Here is a 15,820-nt window from a genome sequence, read left to right on the forward strand (position 1 = left end):
TCTCTTCCAATCCCAGTGCTCTGGGGAGGGATGGCAGCCTGCTGTCATCCTTTGCGCACATCCTGGGGCCCATGCCCAGGGAGAGTCTGGCAGCCCTGCAGCCCTCCTTTTAAAGTGCTGGGTGGGAGATGGGGCCGGGCAGGGCAGCCACAGGGGCTTCTCTTGCAGCTCCCCACACTGGGACAGAGGCAGACACAGCTGGAGGAGCCACAGGGGAGGTAGGCACAGTCAGAGGAGCCGTGGGAGAACATGCAGCCGCTTGGCTATACCTGCCTCTTCCTGGCCGAATCGGTTCCGAAACAGTGTTGAAACTCCAAAACAGATTTGGCTGAACTGAAATGGAACAGTGATCTGAAACACCAAAACAAATCGCTGCCCCTCTGAAGTGGCTGAATCCAAAATAGAAATGAAATGTAGCAGTTTCGCACAGTCCTAATAGCCAATCCCTTTTCTATTTCTGGAGGCTAACACAGAAGCTCTTTTGCACTCCAAAGAGTTCACCAGGGTGGGATGAGCTAGGGATTTGGCTCCATGTCTGAACTGTTCATTCACAAAAATCTGCATGAGAGTGTCTTCAGCTATAACAAAAATTGGCAATAGCAAACTTGAATCCAAGTACGTGCATCTACTGACAGTCTCATATAATGAGGATAATGAGTAAGGTGAATAGAGCGACTGGGGGTTGGGAGGTAGGTGTTTGTGTGGAGGGGTTTCAAGCGGTTTGTTCAGCATCTCCCTGTACTAGGCCTGACTTGCCAGTGCAGTCATTTTTTTTAAAAACCCAAGTTTATCTAAGCCTAAAGGAGAAGTACAATCCTGGCACTGTTGTCTTTGCCCTACCCCCACGGATTAGAATGTGAAGCATACAGAAAAGCCTGCTGTAGCCAGACAATGGGAGCCTTGTCCTAAATCTGCATAGAATTGACCAGCATTAAAAATGCATTCCAGCGAAGGGTTTCTTTGCTTTTTTTTTTTTTTGTCAACCCCCTCCCACACTGATGGGCGTGTGTGGGGGGAGTTAGATATGTTAAATCCCAGTGGTTTGTTTTCGTGATTTCTCCATGAGATGCTGCCAGGAGGGTTTGAATGGTCTGGAACACACACACGGCATATCCTCCTTCTATTAGAAACCTGCTGTTGCCATGGAGATAATGGTGCTGTCTCTGTAGTCCCCTGACATCAAGACACTGAATGACGTCTGTAAACTAGATTGAAAAAGAAAAATCTCTTAAGGTGGTCCAAATTAAAATCGGAGCCTGCCGGGAAGAGCGTTTTCTACTTTTTCCATCAATATTCAAGACAGCTTCTTGTGAAACACTGTTGAGAAGGGCAGTGCACTTTGACGTCTCAGATATTCGAAGTATAGAATGTTTTTGGAACTCAAAGTAGCCAGAGATGCATAGAATTGAGCATGCTGATGCTTTTACTTGAGCTTTCCAATGGGTAACCTGGCTGCTAGCTTTTTGAGAAGGATCAAGTCCGACGCATCCTCAAGCTGCTCAGGCGAGTAGAGAAATAGCTGTGTGTGTCAATTCAGAACAACAGAGTGGAGCAAGTAAGAAATATATCCCTGTGTCTCTCTTCAGAGAAAAGAAATGGCCTCTTGTGCTACAGCTGGGTGAAGGCAACAGTTGAAAAAAGCCCCTGTGAAAATCTTGCTTGGGAAAAAGCTGCTGGAGTAGCTCTTGGCATGAGGCTGTAAAATGGTGTGGAATCCCTTTTACAGTGGTGGTATGCCACACTGAATCATGCTGATTGTTGTGGAGAGCTGCTAATACTCTGTTTAATCCTCAGCACCAGAAAAGAGGATTGAGCCTCCATTCAGCCTTGACACAGTCTCTGAACTGAAGTTCTTGGATTTTTGCCAGGGTACTGCCCACTGTTGCAGGAGCTTTAGGTTAAACTTTACATGAGAGGACCATGGCCCACTGATTTGGGTAGAAGGGCCTGGGTTCAGGGTTGTAAACTCCCTGTGCTTCCTAGTCTTTGGCTTAGAGTGGAGCTGGGGCCTGGAAGATGAATTAGGAAGTGATAAGTAGCTTATGGGGTGAGGGAATTCATTTTTAATTTCCCTGCCACCCTTGTACCAAGTGTCACCAGCACGCAAATTTTATTGTCTAAATGGGCTTTAATGCTGTTGAAAGGCAAGTATTGCTTCAACCATTGGCTTTGCTATATATCGTGGTAAGCCTTTGATCTGAACAAATACTCCAAGTCCTTTAGAGAAAGCTTTCTGATTTTAAAATATGGTTTTTTTTAATGCAGATGGAGGTTAAATAAGCGTAGTTCTTCTTCCCTTTCCCCCTTCTCATTTAACAGAAGGAAAAAATCTCTGAATTTTTTTCCATTTTTTTTTTTTTTTTTTTAAGGTTCATCCTTTAATGCAGCAGTGGAGTGTAAGCTCCTTAACTTGCTCTTTTGAATGGCAGGAATCCCTCTTGGCCAGGCCTCTTTATTTTTAATGCTCCTTTTTAGATTCATTTTCAGTCTCCTGTGCAGGAGCTTTCAGACGGATTCTCTAACAATTCCATAATGATTGGGGTATTTGTGTGTGCGTGTGCATGGAGACGGGGAGCTGCATTCCTAAGGGATTATGTTGCTAGAGGAGCAAGGAGATTGATAACAAATGGGACTGGAAAGACTAATAAGATTCCTAATTTTCTCCCCTCCCTCCACATCAGTGACTTTTGCTGGGCAGTGAGCCGAACACAATGCGGTTGGGTACAGCTTGCTATAAAGCTACTTCTGGTAAATAGTTAGTAGCAGCTTCTGCAAACAGTTGTTCAGAACTGATATAAAATATGCTCTTTGCTCATTTGTGCCCTCTTGCCCTTGAGAGCAGTTATACTGAGTGGGTGTATGCGAAGGCCTTACAGTTAAGGACTTAAACATCAATCTGGCTGAGGATTTAGAGTAAACTTCCAAGGCAGAATGGCCTCATGTTGTAACAAGGGAGACTTAGGTTGGATATTAGGAAAAACTTTCTCACTAGGAGGGTGGTGAAGCACTGGAACGTATTACCTAGAGAGGTGGTAGAATCTCCATCCTTGGGGGGTTTTAAGCCTTGGCTTGATAAAGCCCTGGCTGGAATGATCTAGTTGGGGATGGTCGTACTATGAGCAGGGGGTTGGACTAGATGACCTCCTGAGGTTTCTTCCAACCCTAATTTTCTATGATTTCTATGAAAATAGCCACTTCCCAAGTGCTGCAGTTACATACCAATCTGTGTGGTTTGCATAGGATACTTAAGGAATTTGACTTGGCCTTTTGTGCATTGCGATGCAGCTGGTGTTGGGTATGTGGCATTCTTAACCACAAAACCTGTTGTTTATCTTTGGCGCTCATGTTGTTTAAATATAGCTCCAAGAATATGCTAGAGGGAATAATGAGTGTCCTAATGACTTATCTTGATACAGCACCTTTCATCCAGAAGGCTCCAGAGTGCATTTATGAACTGATTTATAGCATTAGCCACTAGACTTCCCTTTTAGCTACCGTGATCTCTAGTCTTCTACAAACAAAAAAATTGTCAGCAACCAGGAGCCGCTGTCTAGCTTGGCTCTTTGTGTAGCCTGGCTTTTTTTCCTGGGGACTTGAACAGCACCCATTTATATCTTGGCATTTTGAAAGCTAATGACCCAAAGACTTGGAATTGGCGCCAAATTACCAATTGGTAGTTAACCCCTGGCCAGCCCCAGACATTATGTCCAACCTAGGGAATAACAGTTCATTTCAGAGGTAGAGAATCTGGATTTTTGTAAGTTGATTCAGGGCGGTCATTACAGGAAGCATCTGGGTTTCTGGGAGATTTATTAGTTTGTTCATAATTTTGTAGTGTTGTTGAGTGGTTAAAATTAGCACTTGGCCACTTACTGCTAGGGTCTAATTCAGCTTTCATGTAGGCCTCAAATACATATATGCATTAACTTTTCTGCTTTTTTGCTATATGCTGTCATAAAGGGTTGGTTCCATATAATCCCTGTATGATCTATTAATTGTGAACTTCTGTACAGGAATCTGAGAAGATCATTGCAGAGCTGAATGAGACATGGGAGGAGAAGCTGCGGAAGACTGAAGCTATTAGAATGGAGAGGTCAGGAGAAAGAAATGCCATGGGGGTGGGCAGTGGGGTGGGCACATGGTAGAAGGAAGGAGTCTGGACAGAAGCTGCACTTGCCTAAAAAGCTAAAGCATAGCAGCAGCTGGCTTCATTGGTGACATGGCTGCTGTTCTTTTGTATTGCACTGACATTAGGTGGGCCATATAGAAAGGGGAATTAGTTTCATTTCCATACTTCCAAGATACTGCTTAGAATAGTTAAGCGAAATACTTTTTCTTAGACACAGTTTCCATCCAAGGTTTGAGGTGCTGGCTTAAGTACTTGGGGTTCAGTCCTTCTCTGAAACGTGCTCATTATGATATGAAACTGCATTTGATTCTGGCTTTTCTTTTTCTCCCTTTGTCTTTTCTTTATAGCACGCAATTTGACATGAAGGTTAAAGGGAAAAGAGAGGCTTTTGGTACCAGAGTGGTTAATATCAGTACTCTTTTCCCCACTTCTCCCCCCAATTCAGCTTTGCATCTGCAGCTGGAATTATAGCTTGCTTCAATGAAGCAACAGGCTACAAATAAGAATTGTTGGCGAATCCCCCTCTGTATTGGTGGACCTTATCATTTGTATCTTAATTGTCGTGGAGTATCTAGGGGGACTTTTCGGGGAAGGAGAACAGCCAATCTTTAACCTGATGTGTGGTTTGCCTTGAGAATTTCTGTTCAGAACAGATTTTAACTTTTTTCTGGGGTAGGTGGAATTACTGTTGTAAAAGGTTATTCTCATGGTGTATTATTGCTGTCAACAGGAATGTTAGACTTGTGGAAAAATTCTGTAGGTCTGTGTTTTTTGGAGCTGAAAGTAAGATTTCATTCCTGTGGCAGTAGTGCATCAGGTCAGGGGCCAATGTGCAAGCTAGCTGGTACTACAACACATTGTACAATGATGACTATAATGGAACTTACATTTGCATCCAAATTCAAATTGACACACGTACAGCTAACAAAGCATGTCTAACTTTGTGCTTCCCTTTCCTTGTAGGGAAGCTTTGCTGGCTGAGATGGGAGTTGCTATTCGGGAAGATGGAGGAACACTGGGAGTCTTCTCACCTAAAAAGGTAGCGAATGCTGATGTTAAATATTGGTTCACTTCTGTAAGAGACTAGTCAGCTGGGTGAGACTCATTTCTCTGTCAGCTGCAGAATAATTCTGGCAGTCTCTGGACCCCAGGTAACGGATACCAGTTTTAGTCTTGAAGTACTTCAGTGTTTTGCAGGCTATATGCAGGGATTCAGAGGCATAACAACATGTGGCTTGGTGCCTGGGACAGGTGCCACATACAAGGGCAGTGGTAGCTTCTGGCTGCCACTGCGCTGCTGTTAGTAGTTGTGCTGGTAGTACAACTGTACTGGGGTAGCTGCCCTAGTTGCCTTGCCCTAGTTACACCACTGCAGGTATTACCTTGCCAACCAATGAAATGCAGCCAACAGAGATGTGAAAGCTGTCCCTCAGTACCAGGAACAGTATATCTTGCTCTTAGGGATGATGTCCACAGTCCACCATTTATTTAGGAAAGGCAGAATGTCATATGAATTCAGTCTGAATTTAATGAAGAAACTCAAGCCACGTGAAAAATGCAGCATGAGACTTTGGATGACCAAAAATAAGTAAGAATGCTGTAGTGTCCCTTTGGAAAGTGGCTGCTTCCAGTAACAGGATATCTGAACTGGGCCACTGGTGTTGCACATTGACTCAGAAGTGGCATCTGGGCTTGTATTTTTTTTTTTTTTTTTTTTTTAAAGATTCATCTCTGCTTGGTTGGATGATGTTATAACTAGCTCAAATCCTAAGATTCTGTGGCCTAATTATCTTTGTTAAAGGTCCACTATTTATTTTTTCCTATCAAAAAGAGGGGTTGTCATTTAGTGAACTAATAATCACTGATGATGAGAGTTGTAAATGGAGGGGGAAGGGTTCCTTCTATTGCATGTCAAACTTCTATCTTCTTTGTGAAAGGTGGAAATAACTCCATTGGAAATCTGTGCTACATGCATGAGAGGAGGAATCTGGTTTAAAATTACCTTGAATGCAATGAATATAGCAACTACCAATTACTCTGTGTTATCTCAAACAAAAGAAACCAATAGTCTGAAACTCTTCCCCTTTCTGCCTTCAATATACATTGTATGTCTTTTTTGAGTGATACCCTTGAATCTCATACCTGTTGATTTTTCCTTATGTCTCTGAAGTGCCATATTTTGTTTCCAGTTGGTTTGTTTTGCCTTTTGTAACTTATTCCTAAACCGTCTTAAGATTCATAAAGCTTCTTTATCCTGACTGTTATCTTTCCTCAAGTTTTCTTTTCTCTTGCTTCTCTTTCACATTTTGGATTGCATTTCCTCATAGATTTTCCCTCAGAGGCCATCAACTCTTTTTGATGACTCTTTTGATGCTTTTTCTCCTGACCAGGTTTGTGTGTAGAAGCTGTTGGGGATCAGTAGTTGCTTTGGTTAGTAAATAGCAAGTTCTGCCTGTGGAAATGCATACTAGAGGAAACCAAATCCTGATCTGTCCTTAGCCATTCCTTTCTGCCCTTCCAGTTTAATGTGCATAGTTCTCCTTCCTGTAGTAATTGGCAGCTCTTGTGAGAGTTTTAGAAATCTAGATGGCAAACTGGGTTATAAGTGTTTTATGTTTATGGCACAAGTATGAATCTAGTTTTGTGTTAGTGCCTGTGAGCATGGGTCAGTATTTCTATCATGCCAGCCCGATAGAAATCAAGCTGTAGGAAATTACTTTTCTGTTTAGTTCCTGAATGAAAAGGTTGTAACTTCACAAAACCAATGAATTATCCTCTCAACCCTTGAGGGAGGGCCTTTTAAGTTGGGCGTGAAGGCGGCTAGGCAGTGGAAGCTTGCAGTGCTGACGAGGCATATCTTCACGCACAGAACAGGGGACTTTAGGATGAGTGAATGGGTCCATTTTGTTACCACCAAACATCTTTCAGGTTGCTCAGCTTCGTTTGTTATAGAGTGTTCTCATTTTAAGGTCACCCATAAGAAGGAATTAAGACTTGCTGTAAAAAATACAGTATACAAAGAGAAGCATAAAAATATTTTTGTAGTTGGTGGGACAGATGCACGTGTCTATACGTCCAACTGCTTACTCCTGCTTGTCATATTTTGAGTACTTGTGGATTTTGGCTTCTCAGGAAATGACAGCTAAAGGTTCCACCTTTTATATAAGTTCTAAAAGTCTTCTTGTGAGATGAGTCGGTGGTCGTGCTCGTGCTCTATTGCTCATCTTCAGCCGTAGTTGGAGGTATGCATTTGCTTACGTGTCTGTACTCACCGTGGTTCTACAGCTGTCTTTTCATTGGGTCATGGAAGATGAGACTTCTCCCTCCAAAGAGAGGAAATGCCATTACTGATTGGTGAGGGGCATCGCTTCAAAACAACATGATGGTACCTCCTTCACCTCGCTTCGCTTTCTTGTTTCTTCAAATACAAGTTTCCAGGCCCTGAAACCTTATGCTCCTTTTAAATCAAATTTTCAAATGGGCTTCCCATAGAACTTCTTAAAAGTATTTGCGTTGCATAAATTATGTGTGTTACTAACCCTTTTGACATTGTTGGCAGTCAGGCAAAGGAAGCCAAAATTGGATTTGCAGATGTCAACCTGACCTTCTTGCTATGCTTGTCTCTGGTTCAGTTAACTCCCCAACATTTTGAAACACAGAAACAAATTACTATATTGACCTTTCCTGATCTGAGTACCTTGTATGACCTGGCTGTCTGAGTATTTGGACTTTCAAGGACGTCAGGACTTGGAACACTTGTTCTGAATGTATAGTCCAGGATCCTGTTTCCTTCTATGAAGGAACCATTACTTCCTTCTTGACCTGGTGCTCACTCTACATTTGTTTGGACCAAGCTAAAATCCTTGTTTTTGCTGAAGAATGCTTTCGCTTTATGACGATTGGCAGGAACAGTTTTAATTTTACTAGGCTTTTACTAGGTCCACGTGGAAATGGCTTTAAAAAAGTGTCAGAGTCCATAGCCAGAACATAAAAGCCATGAAAAAATAGTAGTCTTTAATTTCTGAGAGGTTTCTTATCTGTAGATTACAGCCATCAGCTATCTTAAAGTCTCAAGCATAAAGAGTATCTTTTGAGCTTCCATCAATTGCATGTGGGTGCACGTGTTACAAGTTGGCTCCTTTGGAGCTCACAGTAAACTGAATTCAGCTTTCCCTTGGGAGCCCATGCAGATAGATCTCCTGCTTTAATGTTCCAGTTGTGGATTACAAGAGACTGGCATGTTAATTTCCCATGTTTGCTCTGGTTTTTTGTTTCCTTACTGTCACGTTTCTCACCCTTTTTTTTGTGTGTGTGTTTATCTGCTGCTATCTCAATGGCTAGATTTTTACACCAAGGCCATGCGACTTGTTTGCTGATTCCAATGGGGTGTTTTCACCAAAGAAGGTTGGTTTAGTGATATAAATGACTACGTTTTTAGAAGAGAATTAGATGGAGATTCGTAGCCGTGTGTATCAGGAAATGTCAGTAGTTTAGAGCTTACTTCCAAATCTACAGGCTCTGAAAAATAGCACACATGGAATGCCTATTTTTTATATTAAATAAAAACCTTACATCAGCGTAGCATTTTGATACCAAGGCTATATGACAATGTGTTGCTGTTTAGCTTTTCTGTTCCCTTCATTATTCTTATTAAAGCTTAATCAAGGCTTTACAAGGAGTCATTAGTCTTTCATATCAATTGCTTGTCTTCCCTACATCCTCTGCTTAAAATCAGATTATCTGAGCTGTGCTCCTGGTATAACTTTTTTAGTGCTCCTTTCCTATCCTGATATGGTTGTGTCTACACTGAAAGGGTTGACATTTCAGCTCGAAAAGAGAGTCCATGGAGGACCCTGGAGCTTTGCTGGCTATGTGTGGTTGTGTAGCATTTGGATTCCTCTGCATGTTGACAGCCAGCAAATCTTTAAAAGGAAGCGTGGATGCAGGTGTTTAGCCTTCAGATCGTGTGTTCTCATTTGTTGGCAGACCCCTCATCTTGTGAACCTCAATGAAGATCCACTCATGTCAGAATGTCTGCTTTACTACATCAAAGATGGCATTACCAGGTGAGATGTGGCTTTGTTATGCTTGCTTAATAGACCTGTGGTTAGAGACATCATCCATTTAAATTACATTTCTGCCTGAAACTGTTGTCACTACTCTTAATGCAGGCACATGCACGCACATGCACTTATTGTAAATGAAAGGTGAGGGAAATGCATTTTCCTAGTTTACATTCTGTATGCTTGTGCGTCTTTGCCAGATACTTACCCTTGCCTCTTTCTGAGGGGAGCAGAAAGAGAAACCTCCTGTAAAATACAGGAAAGGGGGATTGCAAAAGACAAAAATGGCAGGGGGAGTGGCCATGTTGGTAGAGCACTGAAAACTACCCTCTTTGGGAAAACCAACTGTACTTTTAATATCCTGTTAACTAAAAAGAAAGCTGTTTCCTCCATTCTTTTTGTTTTCTTCTTTGTGGGTGGATCTCTTTCTTTTGAAAACACATCCCTAAACTCAGTTACGTTATTTTTGGCTGCTAATGTCTGCATACAATTAATGTGGTCCCTGTTCGCATACACAAGATTAAACTTAATTGCCATATTTAGAGTCTAGAAGGAATTTTCTTCGTAGGCAGGACAGCTGGGGGAAGACTGAAAGGCGGATTTATCTATCTCTGGAGCATTGAGCAATGTTCAGCTGTCAAGTGGGCATATTCCCCATGGAACAGATGGAGAATAATGCAGGAATAAAAACTATGCCGTTTTATAAATCAGCATCACACTTCAGTTTGGGAGGTTATGCTCAATTCTGGACTAACTTAATTATAAAACATATAGCAAGGCTCTAGGGAATTAAAGAAAGAGCAATGAGAGATCTTTATGTGCCCCTAATCATTCTCGTACAAGAAAATGAAGATTCATTTTTCTTTCTTTTTCTTTTTTAACCTCAGTGTAAAAGTATTTAGCAGAACAAATGGTGTAGAGCAGGAACATCAAAATATTTTAGTCATCCTATTTCATAATAAGAGAGCAAAGGGACTGTAAATGAAATTGAAAAATCACAGATTCATATATAACTTCTTTGACACAATGGACAGTTCAACTCTGGAATTCATTGCCACAAGGAATTGGAAACTGTGAGTTTGAGCGTGCAGAATTGTTTGTTATTTACAGGGATAGCAAGTAGCCAGAGTTAACGTGAATAAATTCTCAGGCTTCAAGATATGCCAACCTCTGGAAGTTTGGAGGTTAGATGGCAACTTCATACTCAACTACCTGCTACGACATTGCTTGCACCTTAGCTGGAGCATGTTGTCATTTGGCACAAATAATGATGCCTGGATGCTGGGCTAAATGGGCTGCAGTTTAATCCAGTATGGCAGTTCCTGTCTCTTCAGTCGAAGGGCAGATGTTAATGACTTTGCTATTCCTGTCTTGTTTATTCACATGTAACTATGGGCTTCATGAAACATTTTTTGGCTGACGTGCCAAGTCCAACACTAAGCGTTCGTTCTCCCTCAGTGGCAAGTTTTCTGCAGAGGTACTAGCAAGAGATGATCCCTTATGGGCCAGTTCTTCAGGGCTAATAACCTGTGTTGGCCTTTTTCTCCCTTTTCAGGGTGAATCAGAAAAATGCTTCAAGGCTTTCTCCACTCCCTTCCCATCCCCTCTGCCCAAAGTCAATCAGGATATTGAGCCCAGCAAAGCTGTCTTTTTTTTTTTTTTTTTTAAATGTTATGTGTAATTGTCATGAGTTTTGAGTCTTAATTTATCCCTAATCAAAAGTGTGTTCGTGATGTTGTCATGAACTGTTCAGATGCCAGTGTGCAGTATTGTATTTTAGGAAGTATCCATTTTGAGGGCTACATTTCCTCAGCTGTTAGACTGTAAAGGATTGTTTTAATCATGTGCAGCATTTCTTTGAACACAGTAGTGGTGTATTTTCTTTATCAGTTGTAGACCGTTTCTGAGTTGACCTTGAAATGCTTTCTGTTGGGCTCAGGGTTGGCCAGGCAGATGCTGAACGACGACAGGACATTGTGCTAAGCGGGGCTCACATAAAAGAAGAACACTGTATCTTCCGAAGTGAGAGGAACAACAATGGCAATGGTGAGCATCCTTCCATTATCCGGGTATCATTGAATCTCTTTCCACTTTTGAAGAACGTACCCAGTTTGCTACTGTGTGTTTGCATATAAATATGGGTGCAAGGACTGCCTTATCCATAAATTAGTCTTCAGCACTGGAGAGCTAGTGCTTTGAGTCCTGGAAAAAAAAACACAACTCTGTACAAGCAGCTATGTACAATATATTATTTTTGAAGTGGTCAGGGAAGGAGAGCTGAAAGGACTGTTGGGACTTGAAAGAGTCCTTTCATCAGGTCACTGAAAACATTTTCTGTTTGGGTTTAATAAGAAGTAGCTGTTTGAGTTAATGGTTTGTGCAGAGTAGCACCATACTGAGACCTTCATTCTCTAGTGCATTTATTTGGCCCAGTTAGCACTGTTGCCTTTGAGCTGGAATTCATACCTGATCTTTAGGGATCCTGCATCTCCCTTCTCCCTCCAGCTCTGCCAGGGCGGGCCCCCAGCAGCCAGGGCTACAGAACCGTCCTGCCTATTCCCTGTTCTGTGGGTACCAGCCACAGCCAGCCAGCAGCACCTGGGCCCCAGGTGCCACATGGGAGGCAGTATCTGCTGTGGCTGGAGCAGAGTGCGGAGCCCAGCTTGACTCTACCCCCTGCTGGGTGGCACAGCCAGGAGTGAAGCTGAGTGGAGCCCGTGAAGGGTGGGGGAGGATGCAGAGCTTGGGGCTCCCTGCTCTGTTTCCCGTCCCCCTGGAATCCATGGGCCAGGGGGTGGGACCTGGTGTGGGTGGGCAGGGTGCAGTGGGAAGGCTTGGTGCTGCCACCACTGCCACTGGGAGCCCTGTGCCAGCCACGCCACCATAGTGAGGTGCCCCCTGCCGGGCCAGCAGTGGCATGAAGTTGTGCCCTGCCTGTTGTTACTAGGGGGGCAGGGAGTGCCTTGTCATGGCAGCATAGGGCTCCTGGCGGTGGCAGCACTGTCACCAAGCCTCCCTGTCCCACCTGCTGGGTCGCAGAGGCCCCTGGGCAGGGGGGGCAGCAGCACGGGATGTCCTGTGCCCCACAGTGGGCAGCCTGAATTCTCCCCATCCCTGCGCACACATCTGGGGGGGGTGCCGCTCGACCAATGTGTCATCTCTGGTGCCCAATCCAACCCTGAGAGTGCACACAGTGGTGGGGAGCCAGCTCCCCCACACATTACCCCCCAGATGAGCCACCTATGGCTCCATCCTATTCTCCCAGCCAGGCCACGCATTCCTGCCCTGGCTGGGCAGTGCTTCCAGCCCCAGCTGCCAACCCTGCCCCACTGCCTTTCTCACCATGGGGGCCTTGGTCTGCCCCCCTGCCCCTCTTCCCATGTTGCCTGTGACACCCCCCCACCTCCATATACTTACTTGCAAGTAGCTGGGGGAGCTGCTTTCCACCACTACTTGGCTGTATTGTTGGCCACTTGCATTTGTGCATGTGAAAATACGTGGAGTGCCTCCTGTGTCTCGCTCCCGCAGCCCCTTGTAGAAGGGAACTTTGCCAGCCTGCAAGGGAAAACCTGCAGTTTCCCACATTTTTCTCCTTTAAAGGAGAAAATTTGCGTTTTTCTCTTTCAAGGAGAAAATCGACATTTTTCCTTGGTGAGTGGAAAACCCAGATCCCTGCTGGTCTTCATGCTGTGTCCAAATAGAACGTGTGGTACAGCAGAGATGACTTTTGCACGGTTTATAGATTCTGGGCTGTGGATGAGACGCATGTGGCTCAGTCCGTTCATTTCTGGGTGTCCAGGTTATTTCATGGAAAATGGGGTTGAACCCCAGACAGTGTGGTCTGATAACACTGTGGATAAAGAACAGTTTAGTTTTAGTGCTGGGTTGGACAAGACTGTTGTCTGTGATGTGGGGATAGTGCTTGCTTATTTTTTGGGGATGTTCAGGATGAAATACAGTGTACTTTATAAGACACTTAATTTTTATTTGCTACATCCCCAGCGTCTTAGGTAGCGTTGCCTTTCAGTCATTTCTGACATCAAAGGTTGTCTGTGCTACTAGACTAGCGCCTGGAGCTACCAGATATTTCAGTGGAAAGGAGTGTTTAGTACCTCCTAAGCATCTGGCACTGTATACCTTACCACATAGCCCTGCAGTGACGGTAGTGCTGAAATCAGTTACAAAATAATGTGTTGATTATTCTTCAAACCTTGTTGCAAGAGGCCTCTGTCAAGACTGATAAAAGCTTTGACCTGTGTTCATTCTGACCATTTTGATCACAGTTCATTTTTTTCCCTATGGAAATGTGAAACAGAATCCTAGCAGTTGAGACCTGCATTATTTCAGATGCCTTGGCTATGCATGCTTAACCAGGGTTTGGTATAAAGGAACAGCTTCTTCAGAATCTCAGTTTGTAGGGAGTGAGTGCAGTGAGCAGAGCATTATCTACTTGTCTCATGCGTTTTTGGCTGGAAGGGTATATAGCCAGGTTTCTTGGCATACAGTAAAGGAAAATATCTGGGCCTTGTGCTTTCCCTGGCTCTCCAGGTGTTCTCTGGTAGGAAATGGTGTGTTTTGATGTGAATAACACCTGTGTTCCTTCTAGTCATTGTTACTCTGGAGCCTTGTGAACGGTCGGAAACGTACGTCAATGGCAAGAGGGTTGTGCAGCCAGTGCAGTTGCGCTCAGGTAAGGGACTTCAAAATTGGCCTGTTTTGCAGGTGGTTCTTCCAGGATGATCCATACAGAACAAATGTCTTCTGGCTGAAGGAAACAACAGGGTACTATTCCAGATAAGGAATCTTGGCTTTTTTGGCAAGGCCTTTTCCACATTGGTGAAAACACTATCTTCTTTTATTTTCCCAGGCCCTTCACTGCACCAGCTGAAAGCCTGCATAAATAGTCACTAACACAGGGCACTCTCTGCTTGATTCTTTACTTTTGCTTACTCTGGTATTATTCTAGTACATTCTTACCCAAGACTGTTGCCCTTGGCGCTTGCAATGAAACAGAGTAAATACACTGCCACCTGCTGATTGAAAATCCCCAGTTTCCCTGGCACAGTTGAGATGCAACTCCAGGCAGGAATTCATTAGCCTCTCTCTCCTTTCCTTCTATGTGTTCAGAAATCTGTTTAGAACGACATACATCCCTCCTCATATACCTTGGCCAAGGGCAGTGGGGGAGAGCAGCTTTCATAAATGAATCGTGTAGCCTGACGATTGTAGACAAAACATCTTTTAAATTGAGACCCATCATTCTCCTTGTGCTCAAATGCATTCCAGTGTCCTTTGCACTAGGTTGTAGCCTGGCGTTTGTCATTAGATGCATTAGCTTCAGCAGAAGACAGGATGATGGGCATGAACAGGCTCTTTAATTTTACTCTTTGAGCCATTCCTACTACTTTAAAACTTCTGAAACCGGAATATGGCCCATAGGTTGGGAATTACTGCACTTATTATTTTGGCAAGCTGATTTTTCTAAAACTTGGGGTTTTGTTTAATACTTTTCTTTTTCATCGTCATCTCTTGATGTTTCCATTTAATGAAATGGGATTAGTAACTCCTGATATTTTTAAAAGACAGTTGTCTGTCATTAATAGACTTACAAAGACTGTCTTGGTGGCCTAAAAGTTCATTTCACTAGCACTGTAGTGATTATTTCTCACATTTGTGTGTTGTACTGGAAGAGCAGAAAGATGCTGCTGTATTTTTAGTGCTTGTTTAATGTTTTTGCATATAAGTTTTCTTTAGCACTTAGTTACTACTCTTCTGCTTTTCCACATGCCTGGGACTCTCCATCTCACACAAGGGTGAAGGATGCAGGAAAATGCCTCCCCAGAAATTCCATTGCTGAGGACTTAAGTGGAAACTTAGATCATTCGTACAAATCTCAGCACTTAAAAATGTAAAGCATCCAGTCTTCAAGTGTTTGAGGTTAAACTTTTCTAAATAGAAAAAATTATGGGGTGTTTTTTGTCCATGACTTTTGAGCCTGTTTTAAAAATGCTATTGTTGCAAAATTTGCTACAGAAGAGGATTTAGAGTATATTCGATCAGTGTATCTGTTGCTACTCTTAGTTCATCCATAAGACCATTTTTATTTTGTGGAAGTTTTCTTCTGAGGTTCAACAGGGAGATGCTTTTTTGGGGCATTTCTTGTTTCTGCACAGTTTCGTCTCTCTTGCACTGTTTGTTCCTTTTGTGTGGACACCTATTACTAAATTTTCTGAGCACAGTACTTTAGGGGAAAATCATTTGATTTCCTCAGGGTAAATTTGCCTGAACATAAAATGTCACATTGGTTCTGGAGTCCTTATCTGGAAGAGTTAATCTTTTGTTCCTGTTTTAGGGAATCGTATCATCATGGGCAAAAATCACGTTTTCCGATTTAACCACCCTGAGCAAGCTCGAGCAGAGAGAGAAAAAACTCCATCAGCTGAGACTCCCTCTGAGCCAGTAGACTGGACTTTTGCACAGAGAGAACTGCTGGAGAAACAGGGCATTGATATGAAGCAGGAAATGGAGAAAAGGTAATAAACTAGCTCATACATTTGACTTGGAACAAAAAAATACATGCGCCTTTTTCAGTTGGTCTGTTTGGAGAGGTACCAATTCTGTGTATGAA

General features: G+C 43.2%; 1 protein-coding gene across 7 annotated transcripts in view; it reads left to right on the forward strand.

Moving 5' to 3' along the window:
- KIF1B (kinesin family member 1B) overlaps positions 1-15,820 on the forward strand; it is a 142,499-nt gene that overhangs the window by 68,853 nt on the left and 57,826 nt on the right. For all 7 annotated transcript variants that reach the window (XM_090024186.1, XM_090024180.1, XM_090024181.1 and 4 more), the window contains 6 exons: positions 4,014-4,093; positions 5,093-5,168; positions 9,116-9,195; positions 11,132-11,238; positions 13,799-13,882; positions 15,545-15,725. In XM_090024186.1, the coding sequence (XP_089880312.1) occupies positions 4,014-4,093; positions 5,093-5,168; positions 9,116-9,195; positions 11,132-11,238; positions 13,799-13,882; positions 15,545-15,725 (608 nt within the window). The remainder of the gene's footprint in view (positions 1-4,013; positions 4,094-5,092; positions 5,169-9,115; positions 9,196-11,131; positions 11,239-13,798; positions 13,883-15,544; positions 15,726-15,820) is intronic.

Source organism: Crocodylus siamensis, chromosome 12 (genome assembly GCF_052110815.1).
Source record: "Crocodylus siamensis isolate JL-2025a chromosome 12, ASM5211081v1, whole genome shotgun sequence".
Taxonomy (NCBI): Eukaryota; Metazoa; Chordata; order Crocodylia; family Crocodylidae; genus Crocodylus; species Crocodylus siamensis.